This window comes from Myotis brandtii, unplaced genomic scaffold (assembly GCF_000412655.1).
Source record: "Myotis brandtii unplaced genomic scaffold, ASM41265v1 scaffold456, whole genome shotgun sequence".
In the NCBI taxonomy this organism is placed as follows: domain Eukaryota; kingdom Metazoa; phylum Chordata; class Mammalia; order Chiroptera; family Vespertilionidae; genus Myotis; species Myotis brandtii.
In genome coordinates this window covers 5,644,887-5,658,980 of record NW_005367431.1, presented here as the reverse complement: position 1 = coordinate 5,658,980, position 14,094 = coordinate 5,644,887, and the positions used below count along the sequence as shown (strand labels likewise).

At 50.6% G+C, this 14,094-nt stretch overlaps 1 protein-coding gene across 1 annotated transcript in view; it reads right to left on the bottom strand.

Moving 5' to 3' along the window:
- ASAP3 (ArfGAP with SH3 domain, ankyrin repeat and PH domain 3) overlaps positions 1–13,667 on the bottom strand; it is a 25,845-nt gene extending 12,178 nt beyond the window's left edge. Inside the window, 8 exon segments of the mRNA XM_014546915.1 lie at positions 418–503; positions 721–832; positions 1,082–1,240; positions 8,117–8,166; positions 9,316–9,390; positions 11,826–11,971; positions 12,067–12,139; positions 13,644–13,667. Coding sequence (XP_014402401.1) covers positions 418–503; positions 721–832; positions 1,082–1,240; positions 8,117–8,166; positions 9,316–9,390; positions 11,826–11,971; positions 12,067–12,139; positions 13,644–13,652 — 710 coding nt within the window. The 5' untranslated portion in view covers positions 13,653–13,667.
- Between the last annotated feature and the right edge of the window lie 427 nt (positions 13,668–14,094).

Below are 14,094 nucleotides of genomic sequence, written 5' to 3'. Positions count from 1 at the left end.
CATTGATGTTTCTATCTCCCTCTCCCTTCCTCTCTGAAATCAATAAAAATATATTTTTTTAAAAAAACAAAAACAAAAAAGAATGTCTGGGTCCAGATCCCAGTTTACTCACTGTGTGAGCTTAGTAAATCTGAGCCTCCGTTTTCACATCTGTAAAATGGGGATAACAACAATACCTGCTCACAGGGGCGTGAGGGGATTGAGTGAGATCAAGTGAGTCAAGTACTGAGGGCCTGACTCATGGAGAGTGCTCAGTAAAGAAGAGCTGTGAAAACATTACCAAGAAGGTACAGGCACACAGAGTCCTTGGGGGTCTGCCAGACCCTGGGCCTGGGCCTGGGCCTGGTTCTCTGCTGCCTGACGGGTTAAGGGGCGAGGAACACGGGGCTAGGGTTGGGGACATGGGGAGAAACCTACTTGTGCTGGGCATGGAAGAACTTGATGAGGCTCTGCAGGAAGTCAGGGCCTTGCTTCATCTGGCTCTCCCCGGCTTTCAGCAGATACTGGGGGGCGGGGAGGGGAAGATGTGCCACGTGAGCAGAAGCTGAATCCTTGGGACAAGGGCCTGCAGTCCCCCTCTTGGCCATGACTGAAGCTTGGTGACATCCCAAGGGCCATCTGACCAGGGCCCGAGCTGAGCCTGTGCCTGGGCCCTGGGAGGTGCAGGAGAGGCAGACCGGAGGACACATCCCACCCTCCCCGCTCTGGAGCAGCCGTTACCTCGCACATGTGCAGCTGGAAGATGCGCCGCTCCCTCTGTGTGTCCTGGGCGACCTCCCCGTGACTCCCTCCTGTCACTCGGGCCCGGTCCCTCTCCTTCTCCAGCCTGGCCCTACGCCCCAAGGAAAGAGAGGCCTGAACATCTCTGGGCACCTTTCACGCTCCGCCATCCCTACATCCTCCTCTCTGCCACGGGCACAGGAGAGTGAGGGGGCCCTCCTGTGTGCCGTCAGTGTGGGAGGGCTGGGGTACGTGGTGAACAAGGCAGGTTCGGGGAACCCACTGGCTCTTGGGGGAGAAAGACATGAATCAAATCACAGCCGGGAGGAGAGCGGTGGGAGAGTAAAATGGGGGACTCGACCTTTTCCGGCTGCCCAGGAATTGATGTTTGAGCTGGGATCTGAAGTCTGAGAAGTTGCTTTGGAGATATCTAGGGCTGGGTAGGAGGACCAGAGCATGTGACGGCCGGAGGCAGGAGGGATCAGGAGCCCAGATGGAGAGGGAGGTGGTTCCAGGTGAGCTAAAGAGGGGCCAGACCATGCAGAGCCTGATTCAGACCCTGTCAAGGTTCTTGGTCTTTTTCCCAAGAGCAATGGGAAGGACTTAAGGGTTTTTATTCAGGGAGGTGATGAGCTCAGATGAGGGCCAGGTGGGAATTGGGGTGGCCACCGCTGACTTTGCTGGAAGGAATGTAGCACCCAGTGGGTTGGAGCTTCTGAGCCACGGAGCTTCCCATTTAAAGCTTAGAAAACCTTCGTTCTTTTCTTTGTAAGTGAAATAGAAAGGGCTTCCCATCCCTGTAACTCCATTTAAAGCTTAGAAAACCTTCGTTCTTTTCTTTGTGAGATAGAAAGGGCTTCCCATCCCTGTAACGGAAAGTAACTGGGCCTTCTCCCTGCAGATCTTAAGGGTTGTCTGTTTTTCCCCCCTTTAGGGGTGGGGGGAACTGTGCGAAAATGCCACACCCATCAGACCACCCGCCCCCAGCCAGGACAGTATTTCCATATCGGAGGCTGGGCACAGGTGACCACAAAACCTGTATAAAGGAGACATCTCAAGTGGGTGCCAGCCCTGAGCCGAGCAGACAGCCATGGGCTGCATTACGAGCTGCATTATTTCCTTTGAGACTCAGTATTCTCACCTGGAAAATGGGGACCCTTATCTGTACCCAGATGAGATCAAGTATGCAAAAGACTTAGTACATGGAAGACTATAGGCCCCTCTAGGCCTCAGTTTCCCATCTGTAAACCGAGGGAGCGATGGCCTGGAGTGGCACTAAAGCTTCAGGCCTTGCTGAGGTGAGACCTCTGGGACAGTGTTGAAATGCAGAATCTGTATGTGGAGCCATTTCTCAACCTCGGAACTAAAGACATTTTGACCATATAATTCTTTGTTGCGGGGTGGGGATTGGGGGGTGGGGTCCTGTGGATGTAGGATGCTTAGCAGCATCCATGACCTCTCCCACTAGATGCCAATCTACCCAGTTGTAACAACCAGAAATGTCCCCTGGGGGTGAGGGAGGGGGTGCAAAATCACCCCTGGGCGAGAACCACTGCTCTAGAGTGGGGTTATGCAGGCTTTTGAATTTTCATTTAAATTTTCTCACAAGTGGTTATTTTTCATTCCAAGTGGGAGATCGTGGCAGGGCGGTGGAGTTGGGGGCATAAGAGCTAGATCAGGGCAGATGCTTCTTTTTGGATCTGAAGATGGAGCAGTAGAGACAGAGACACGGCTGGCCCTGCAGTGTGTTGGCAACGATGAGCCTGGAGCTTGCTAAGCAGGGCGGCGGGAGACTGAGCGGGCAGAGCAGCTGGGAGAGGCGGGACTCTCTCAAGTGTACACTGTTATTATATTTTTCAATAGTGAAAAATGAAAAGTAAGCTAAATGTCTATCAACAGGAAGTAGTTAAATCAATTATGCTCTGTCCCTATATAGGAATACTATGCAGCTCTTACAAAGGATGCGGAGGCTCTATATAGGGTGGCATGGAAAGATGTCTGCTGCAGAGTAAATGGATAGAAAGGAAGTCACCATATAGTTCAGTGGCTAGAAATGTGGATTCTGGATCTGAATGGCAGCTCCCTCACTTATTCAACCTTCATAAAACTTTCTAAGCTTCAGTTTCTCCATCTCAAAAATGCGACTAGCCTGGCCAATGTGGTTCAGTGGTTGAGCATTGACCCATGAACCAAGAGGTTCCTGGTTCGATTCCTGGTCAGGGCACATGCCCGGGTTTCGGGCTTGATTCCCAGTGGGGGGCATGCAGGAGGTACCTGATCGATGTCTCTCCCTCATCGATGTTTCCATCTCTCTGTCCCTCTCCCTTCCTCTCTCTCTAAAATCAATAAAAACATATTTTTAAAAAATGAGACTAATACTGCCTAGTGCTCAGATGATGTGAGTACATGGGAAACATTTAGTATAGTCCCTGGCATACAGTAAACCTTCAATAAATGGCAGGATTATGATGATGATAATGATACTAATGACTAAATAAGAACTATTGATGATAATCTTTAGATCATCTTTTTAGTATAGGGTACTTTTTTAAGTTATTTATTCAATATTCTAAATACAGGGTCTAGTGGAGATTAAAGGACAGAGTTAGTTAGCTTAGGATGAAGATAAGCTGTAAAGTATTATACATGACTTTGTGAATTACCATAGCTCTGCCCCTCAGCGTCAGCTCTGGTAATTTACAGAGGTTTACCCTACAAAGTCTGACATAGTCGCCTAATATGACCTGAGACACCTCATACTAATAGCTGGGGAGTGCTTTTTATTCCACCACCCCCACCCATCCATAAAATAACAACTCCCAGGCCTTCCCCGTCCTCAAAGGATCACCAATGTTTACAAACACTTCAAATGTTAGGATGGTTCTTCTCTCCTTTGAATGGAGTGGCAGCAGAGGAGTAAAAAGAACTAGTGAGTGAAAAGTGCTGAACTGTGCCCTCGCCGGTTTGGCTCAGTGAACACAGCATCGGTCCTGCGGACTGAAGGGTCCTGGGCTCGACTCCGGTCAAGGGCAAGTACCTTGGTTGCAGGCTAGATCCCCGGCCATGGTTGGGGCTCTCTCACATCGATGTTTCTCTCTCTCTGTCTCTCCTCCTCCCTCCCACTCTCTAGACCAGTGGTTCTTAACCCTCCTAGTGCTGCGACCCTTTAATACAGTTCCTCATGTTGTGGTGACCCCCAATTTCATTGTTACAAATTGAACATAATTAAAGCATAGTGATTAATCACAAAAACAATATGTAATTATATATGTGTTTTCCAATGGTCTTAGGCGACCCCTGTGAAAGGGTCGTTCGACCCCCAAAGGGGTCACGACCCACAGGTTGAGAACCGCTGCTCTAGAAGAAAGAAAAGTGCTGAATTGCTAGTTACTAGGAAGACTGAGGTAACTGGAGAAGGAGATGACAGCAATACCATTCAGGAAATGGGGAACAGGTTACGGGGGTGGGGGAGGTCATGGAGGAGGAAGATGGGGATCAAAACGGATCAAGCACCCACCAGCCTGCCCCTGAACCCCCTCTCCTGTGATGCCTGTTCCAACCACCCTTCTCTCCGCCTGAACAAAACCACCTCCTTTTCTGCCACCTCTGTGCTGATGATGGCTCCGTCACTCTGTGCTTCACTATTTACTGAGCCACCTCTCTCCTTGCTTATAAAACGTAGTGGGATCCACCAAGTTTTAATAACAGCACCTCTCCCTGCCAAGGGCAATGCATCTGATAACAGATGTAAAGGGTTCATCACGTGTCTGGTGCAAAGGCAGCTCTTACGTAAGTATAACTACTAGCTGCTATTATCACTAATTATTATTTTTAAGCACTAAAGCAATCCCCCATTTTACAGATGAGGGGCCGGGATGATAAGTCACAGCTAAGTGGTAGAGCAGGATTTGAACCCAGGTCTACCTGGTGCTAGAGCCCTGGGCCGGCGCTGGTACCCAACACTGTGCTCAGATTTGTTCCATCCCTCCTTCCTGCCTTCCCCCAGCTGGTGATGGTCACAGTGTCTTTTTTTATTTTTAATATGTTTTATTGATTTTTTACAGAGAGGAAGGGAGAGGGAGAGGGAGTTAGAAACATCGATGAGAGAAACATCGATCAGCTGCCGCCTGCACATCCTATTGGGGATGTGCCCAAAACCAAGGTACATGCCCTTGACCGGAATCGAACCTGGGACCCTTCAGTCCGCAGGCCGATGCTCTATCCACTGAGCCAAACCCGTTAGGGCCACAGTGTCTTTTTTGATAGATCATGGTCAGGGACTATTTTACAGATGATGAAGCTAAGACCCAGACAAGGGAAGTGATTGCCCACGATCCCAAGCTGGCCAAGGGAATGCTGGGAGCAGAGCTCTGGGCTCCTGCCTCTCGGTGCCTTGCTGTGTTATTCTGGTCCTGGTTCTGGCTCAGAAAGGTGACCAAGAAATACCTGTGGAACTGCAGGGCCAGGTGCTTCAAAGGCACTGCACTAATCTCATCCCCACGTCAACCCTGTAAGGTATCACTAGCCCCATTTTGCAGATGAGGAAACAGTCCTACATGTGGAACAGCCTAGACCAGTGTTCTCAACCTTCCTAATGCTGTGACCCTTTAATACAGTTCCTCATGTTGTGGTGACCTCCAACCATAAAATTATTTTCGTTGCTACTTCATAACTGTCATTTTGCTACTGTTATGAATCGTCATGTAAATATCTGATATGCAGGATGTATTTTCATTGTTACAAATTGAACATAATTAAAGCATAGTGATTAATCACAAAAACAATATGTAATTATATATGTGTTTTCCGATGGTCTTAGGCGACCCCTGTAAGGATCGTTTGACCCCCAAAGGGGTCGCAACCCACAGGTTGAGAACCGCTGGCCTAGACAACCGTGGCCCCTGCACAGGACCTGGGATGCCTTTCTTAGTGGCCCAGCTGGAGAGGGGAACCCTCCTCCTACATGATCAACCCAGGGATGAGACTGCTGGTGGTACCACACAGATGCTATCAGGACCCTGGGCCCTTCCAGCTGCTGCCGAGACTGGTTTGTAAGAAGGAGGTGGGCCCTAGCTATTTTGGCTCAATGGATAGAGCGTCAGCCTGAGGACTGAAGGGTCCCAGGTTTGATTCCAGTCAAGGGTGCATGCCCGGGTTGCGGGCTCGATCCCCAGTAGGGGGAGTGCAGGAGGCAGCCAATCAATGATCCTCTCACATCATTCTCTATCTCTCTTCCCTCTCCCTTCCTCTCTGAAATCTATAAAAATATATTATATATATAAAAAAAGAATGAGGTGGAATTACTCATCAATAGCTAGCTGTACCTGGAACACTCATAAAAAGAAATGTACCAGGGCAGCTCAGTGGTTGCATGTCAACCCAGAAACCAAGAGGTCACCGGTTCGATTCCTGGTCAGGGTACATACCCAGATTGCAGGCTCGGTCTCCAGTGGGGGGTGTGCAGGAGGCAGCCAATTGCTGATGTTTCTGTCATCAATGTTTCTATCTCTCTAACCCTGTCCCTTCCTCTCTCTCTAAAAATCAATAAAAACACACACATATATAAAGAAATATACACAGATACCTGTGCCAGGACATGTAGCTCAACCTATGTAACACGCATGTCCAAAGCCAGGAGACCACATAGTATGGCAGGAAGAACACTGGACTAAGAAGCCTTGGGTTCTAGACCAGGCCCTATTGACAACTCACTAAATAGTCTCAGCCAAGCCCTTTCCCCCATCAATTACACAGAATCTTTTCTTTAAGTGTAACCTCATACGCAAACTCAATATATAAACCTGGTAAAAGCAGAGCTTCTTGGGGAAAGCCAACAGGGGAGGGTTTATTCTTCCCATTTGGTAGACAATGCCCTGAAAGGCTAAGGCCTAGTCAAGGCAACTCAGGAAAAGCCATGTGACCCTCATCAAATTATAAAGAAAAACATAGCCTGTGTCCACACCTCTAATGAGAGCAGATGGCCACACCCAAAATAGCTCCCACACATGTGACCACAGAATCTACACCCCCAGCTGGAGTGTAAATGGAGATGCTGGTGGAGGGAGCAGTCATGACCTTCATTCAGACTCGGGGAGGTCCCTCTCCAGGGCTCTGAGAGCTGGAACAACAAAGCTCCAGAACCTACTTCTTGGAATCGAACCTACAGAAATAATTATGGATGGGAACAAAGATTTAGTTCCAAGGACGCCTCCCCCATGATAGGGGCGGATGAAATACATTGTGGATTATGCAGATGTTGGCACACCTTGCACCATTTAAGTGACGTTGTATAAGAATATGTAATGACGTAGAGAGATGCACTTTTAAGCACGAAAAAGATTACAAAACAGTATGACTATTATCTCAGTTTTATAAAAATATTTCTTTATATATAGAAAATAGAAAGCTGTTAATACTTCAGCCTTGGGAATTAAAGATTTTCCTCCTAGTTTTTGCTAGTTCTTCCTTCCCCCACTCTTTTTTAAAATATGTGTGTGTGTGTATATATATGTGTTGATTGATTTCAGAGTGGAAGGGAGAGGGACAGAGAGATAGAAACATCAACGATGAGAGAGAATCATTGATCGGCTGCCTTCTGCATACCTCCTACTGGGGATCCAGTCTGCAACCCAGTCATGTGCCCTGACCGGGAATCGAACCATGACCTCCTGGTTCCTAGGTAGATGCTCAACCATGTAGGAACCAGATGATAAAATTACTGTGCTGCCGGCATGTTCCCTGACCTAGATTCAAACCATGACCTTCTGTCACCTTGGAGCTCCACTCTGCCTCGAGGCTCCTTTTGTCCCCATGATGTCATTGGTGGTGTTCACAAGAGGCCAGGGTATGACATCAACTTCCTTTCCTCCTCTCTTCCAATTAAATGTTTATAGATACCACTTGGTATTGCAGAAAGAGGATAAAGGAACACGAACCCAAGATCTGCCTAGCTGTGTGGTTTTGGAAAAGTGACTTAACCTCTCTGAGTCTCCACCTCCTTTTCTGCTCATTGGGATACTAACATCTCCCTCCCAGGGCTGGGTGATTGTGAGGGTTAAATGATCAGCGTATGGAGGTGTTCAGGAAATGGTAGCTCCTCTCTGTCTCTGCACACCTGGCACCACCGAGCAGCGGGGTCTCTGAGAGCAGCATTCTGAGGTCCCTTCACAATAGCTCCCCTTTGGCGGTCTGTGGTTCAACCCCCAGACTCCAGTGAGGCCTGCTCACAAACCACCCCCACCACAACCACCCCACTTCCCGTAACCGCCTCTAGAGAGCAAGATGTCGTGTGCTTTTGGGTGACATGTCCCGGCAGCGTTAGGTTCTTCCCCAATCCAGCCTCCTGTCGCAACATAAGGTCACTTTCCTGGACAAACCACTGGCCGCAGCCACTTACATTTTGGCTTCGTAGTCCTTCCACGCCTTCTCCAGATGTTTTTTGGAATCCTGTGGTTTAAAAAGAACAGTTTGCCCATGGGGGCACCTGGGGTGTGGAATCAACAGTACACTTTGCTTCCTTCAGGGGAACCCTGCACTTTTGTGCTCCTCTATGCTGTTCAAGCCATACTCCAACCAGCCCCTGCCCCCATAGCCCTGACTGTAATGTCCCCAACCCCCAATAGAAACTGACCCTATTTCTCAGGGATGAGCCCCTTCTCCCACACGACCTCTTCCCATAGTTGCCAAGAATCAGTTGGGTTTGGTGGGCCCAGGCTCGGGCTGTGGGGAGATTTGGGGGGTCTGCCCCCAAATGATAGAGATCACCATGAGGATAAAGATGGGGAGGATGGAGGTCAAACCCCCCACCCCACCCCAACTTTACCCCACCATTCTCTCCTGCCTGGTGTAGATCATCCTGATATTCGGTAGAGGACAGAAGCACTGAGAAGCTAAAAAGCGTCCCCTATGGTCTCCTACCTAAGGTCGCACAGTAAACCAGTGCGGCCTGGCTGGTCCCTGGCCTAGTTTGCCAGGGCCCAGCTGCTCACACCCTCAGAACAGCCCTGGCTTCGGTGCCCCAGTCAGCCAGGTGAAAAGCTGCCTGTCTGGTTTGGGTGGTTCCCAATCTGGAGTCTAGCCTGGGGCAAGGAGGGAAGCCTCTGCGGGGAGGACAGCTCCTGCCCTGGACCTTCCAGGGCAGCCTTTCCAGGGAGATTATTGTCGCTGTCTGGAGCTCCACTCTGCCTCAAGCCAGGAGCTGCCGGTGCAGAGAAGCAGCCACGCATGGGTCATGCATCGGGAATTCGGGTCCCACACTGGCCCCTCCACTGACTGGCTGTGTGAACTGTAAGCAGGTTGCCTGGGCATGTGTTTCCTCAACTGCAAAATGGGGATGAGAATACCTACAGGACCCACCTCCTAAGGCTGTAAGAATTCCATGAGCTATTGCACACAGGGCCCTGGCAGGCAGTAGGCCGGCCATCCCGGGCTAACCCCAGAGCCAGGCGCTCCTGTCCCCCAAGGATCCGCAATATGGAGTCAGTACTTCTACTGTGACCGCCTTGCTTGGCCTCCTCTGTGGTCCCCTGTCCACCCCTGTCTTGCTGTATCTCACCACCTCTGGGTACCCTTCCTCCCCTTCACATGGAAACTCACCTGTCGCCCATCCCTTAGTTGCCCCTTCAACAGACTGTCCAGCGGGAAAGAGACAATGTTGTTCAGGTTCTGAACCTGGAAAGAGCAGAGACCTTGGGTGACCATCTGCCCAGCCCCAAGGGGCTTGAGTACAGGGAAGCATCATGAGGCAAAGGACATCGCTGGGGGTCAAGGAAGCAGGGGAGAGAAAGATGCAAAGATGGGAAGGTAGAAGGGGGTGGTGCAGTCGGCTTCCCATAAAAGCTGCAGCCCTTAAAGGCGGCCTCAGCACCTCACTGCCCCAGGAACATCCACGATCAGTCCCATCTCTGTCCTCTTGCCAGGAGCACCCTCCCTCCCCTCTCTGACTCTCTGAAGTCCTCCTGTCGTGCCCAGGGGCTCAGGCGGATTGAGTGACTCACCCAGGGTCACACACCTAGTGAGCAGCAGAGCAGGGATTGGAGGCCTCAGTCTAAGCCCCAGTCTCCCCTGTGGTCACATGGGGAGAAGAGAGGAGTCAGAGCTGACCAGAGAGTACCCCATCTTTGGGCTACAGTGGTTGGATCAGGAACAGGCACGTGACCCAAGCCAGCCAATCAGATCCCTTCTGGGACTTTTCTGCCATGGGAGAAAGCCTAAAGAAAGATGCAATCTTTCTCCCAATAAGATATGACACTGAACAGAGACAGGAGAAACTATCAAAGAGAGAGGAGGAGCCTAAAGCCAGTAGCACTCCTGGACTTTCCATTACAAGGGCCAATGAATTCCCCTTTTAAAAATTAACCTCGTTTGGGTTCAGTTTCTGTTATTTGGCAACCTCAGTGGCCTGTCTAATATTTCAGCCCACCTTTCACGGTACAGCCCAGGCCCCCCTCCTCCAGGAAGCCTTCCTGACCACTCCTGCCTGTGGCCTATGCTGACCTCTCCTTTTCGGAACCATGGCAGCACTACTCAGACCAACCTGCTGGATCCTTGAGTCTGTGCCACGCTGGTATTACCTGGTATCAGCCCACGTCAGTTCCTGTCTCTCCCACTAGACTGCGGCTCTCTGAGGCAGAGCCCGACTCTCTTCTTTGTTACCAACTCCTGGTACAATGCCTACCACAGGGTAGACCCTCAGCACACATCAGCTTGAGTGACAGAAGGGAAAGAGAGGTAGAGACAAAGGAGGTCACTAATTCAGCACAACTCAAACACAGAAAGGCCTCTGTGTGTAGGCCAGTGTGCGAGGCCATGCTCCACAAAGAGATATAATGACGGATGGCAATATTAGGTAACACTTACTGAGCCCTTACTCGTGTGATCCCCATTACAACTCTGTGGGGCGGGTGCCATCACTATCCCAGTTTTACGGAGCAGAGACCTGGGGCTCAGGCCGACTGAGTGACTCACCCAGGGTCACACACCTAGCGAGCAGCAGAGCAGGGATTCGAGGCCCAGTCTAAGCCCGAGATCCAGGTACTTAACCACTAAGTCAGTGATGGCGAACCTTTTGAGCTCGGCGTGTCAGCATTTTGAAAAACCCTAACTTAACTCTGGTGCCGTGTCACATATAGAAATTTTTTGATATTGGAAACCAGAGTAAAACAAAGACTTATGTTTTTGATATTTATTTTATATATTTAAATGCCATTTAACAAAGAAAAATCAACCAAAAAAATGAGTTCGCGTGTCACCTCTGACACGCATGTCATAGGTTCGCCATCACTGCACTAAGTGCTTCTTGGAGGTGTGACCCTGCAAGCCCTGGAGGGCACTGGTGGGACTCCAGCCACTAGAGCCGGTCCAAGGAAGCCTGGAGGGCGAGGGGCTTTCCTGGGAAGGGGCAGAGTCAGGCTTGTGGTCAGACGCTGGAGCCAGACAACCCGGGTTCAAATCCAGCTATTTGACCTCAGGCAATTGCTTAACTCATGTCTTAGTTTCCTGGCCTGTGAATTGGGGACAAGAGTACAACCAACCCCACCGAGCTGTGCTCCAGGATTAAGAAGTTAACACTGAGAATCAGGCCTCCACAGGGAAGAGCTTGTACCTCGGGTGGCCTCGAGGCAGGGACTCAAGGACAGAGGAGGAGGCAGTCTCAGGAAGGAACCTGAGGCCACTGGGCCCCCTGCAGAGCTGAGAGGCTTGTTGAGACAAGGCAGGGTGTAGGCTTTGAGGTTGGGAAAGCGGAGGACAAAGAGGATTGAGGGTTGGTGGTGTCATAAACAGGAACCCCAGAGTGTGCCCTCCCTCGGTGGGACTCTTCCCCACTGTGAGATCCCTTCTGCTCCGGGGCAGTCACCACAGAAGACATAGAGGAGGGTGGAGACAAAGAGAAAAGATGTGGGTGAGACGTCAGAGAAGAAGAATGCAGGCAGGTCAGAACTAGAAACGGATCTCAGGTCATGGGTCAGAGGTCAAGGGAGACTAGAGGTCAGTGACAACCTGGGAGAAGGGTGGAAACCAACCCTTTCCTGGCCAGGTTCTTCAGTCCACGAGGTTTACCCTGAGCCTGGGCTGGGGGCTGCCTGAGGAGGGATTAGGGGCCTCACCAGGTTCTTGAAGAGTGCGGCCACCTCGCGGGTGAACACGGCCAAGTTCAGGAAGCCGGTGGACAACTCATGACTGTTTTGGGACAGGTGGCTGTTGCCTAAGGATTCCACGGCCTCTCGGTAATGCTCCTCGTTCTCCACATGGCCTGTGGAGATAGGGAAGGGAGCTCAGAGTTAGCTCCAGGCTGGGGCTGGGGAAGGGGCTGCCTGGCCAGGCTGGGCATCGAGCGGGCTCACTTACCAAGGCCAGAGCTGTGGATGGCTCGCACAGCCTTCTTTATTCTCTGCAGGATGGCCTGGTCTCCCTCCAGCATCTGGAAGCAAATGTGGACAGAGGTTCAGGCATGCCCAGCTGGGAGGGGTGCCTGACTCCATGATCCCACCCTCCAAACAAACATATAGAGTTTCCAGCCCAGCTGGTGTGCTCAGTGGTTTGACCTATGAACCAAGAGATCACAGTTAAATTCCTGGTCAGAGCACATGCCTGGGTTGTGGGCTCGATCCTCAGTAGCAGCCGTGCAGGAGGCAGCCAATCAATGATCCTCTCTCATCACTGATGTTTCTATCTCTCTCTCCCTCTCCCTTCCTCTCTGAAATCAATAAAAATATATTAAAAGGGAAAAAATCGTTTTCTCCGTTACAACCTCCCTCAACATAAACAGATCACCCTCTTCTACCCAGAAAACCATGGACCAGTCCCCCACTCCAGGAGGAACGCAGCTTCTCCCCGATTCCAATGCAGGCTGAGTGAACGTCGAGATCCTGAGACGTGTAGTGTAGTGGGATATGCCAGGCCTGGCTTGACTCTCAACTCTGGCACTAACTAGTGTGTCAACCTAGACAAATCTGTTATCTTCTCTGAGCCTTGGACGCCTGTTCTGCAAAGTACGGATGATACTGTGGACTGGAGGAGTTGCTGAGGGAATTAATGATTTTATGGATATGTACAAAATGCTTAGCAAAAGACCAGAGAGAGAACGTGGACATCTCTACATTCTCGAAAGACATGATGGGGGCCCTGGCTGGTTTGGCTCATGGATAGAGCATTGGCCTGTGGACTGAAGGGTCCCGTGTTCGATTCCGGTCAAGGGCACGTGCCCGGGTTTGGGGCTTGATCCCCAGTAGGGGGCATGCAGGAGGCAGCAGATCAATGATTCTCTCTCATCATTAATGTTTCTATCTCTCTCTCCCTTCCTCTTAAATCAATAAAAATATATTTTAAAAAAGACATGATGGGGGAATGCTTGTTCCCAAAATCCTTGGCTCAGTAAGCAGCCATGTGAGGACGAGGAGGCAGAGGCGGGATACCATGGGTGGGCAGTGAGATCAGAGGGGACACACTCAACACCCCACTGGAGAGAACTGGTGGGACGACATCAGGCCATGTCCAAGTTCAGAGGTTGTAGGACAACTAGCAGACTGGGGAAGGCCAGAAGATATGGTAAGAGGCCGGCCTCCCATGCTCTAGGTGAGCTCATCCCACATGGAAGCTGCCAACCTCATGAAACCCTCATGAAACATATAGTTAAGTTGGAATGTTAGGGTTGCAAAGGGCCCACAGAGCCACAGATTAGGAATCTGAGGCCAAGAGAGGGGAGGGCCATGCCCAGAGTCAAATAGTGGGCAGGCAGCAAGGCTGGGCTTCCAGGGTGCCCCATGACAGTGCTCCATCCACGGCCCCGCCCTGACCTCAGCCCCACCTGTTTTGTCCAGCGACTAAAAGGGATCAGAGTTTCATCTCCGAAGAGTTACTGCAACGTGACAAGAGTTAGCAAACACGTTGGAATGGTGTCTGCAAGGACTGTAAACAATGCTCACAGAGGGCATGCACGGGGCAGAGCTTAGAGGCCCTGTGGCGTGTTCTCGGGAGCTTCTGGCATGTGGGAAGCCTCTGGAGGGAGGGGGTCTGGTTTTGAAGCCCAGCTCCACTGCCCAGATGCTGTGTGACCTTGGGCAAGTTGCCTATTGTCTCTGAGCTCCCTGACCAGCTATCTGTAAAAGAGAGGAAACAGTGCCCACCTCTCAGGGTTGGTATGAGGATTATTTTGTAGGCGATCATGCACATAAAGGGTTTACATGGTGTTAAGCAGAGTGTGTCCTCAATGAACAGAACCTATGATCATGATCAGCAGCTGCTGCTGGTGCTAAAAAGGTCCATCAAATCCTGGATATTTTTCCTATATGGATTAGAAACCTAATATTCTCCTCCCTGAGTATGAACTTCAGATACTTTCATGTTTGGGGCCAGTGGAAACCCATCACAGGACTG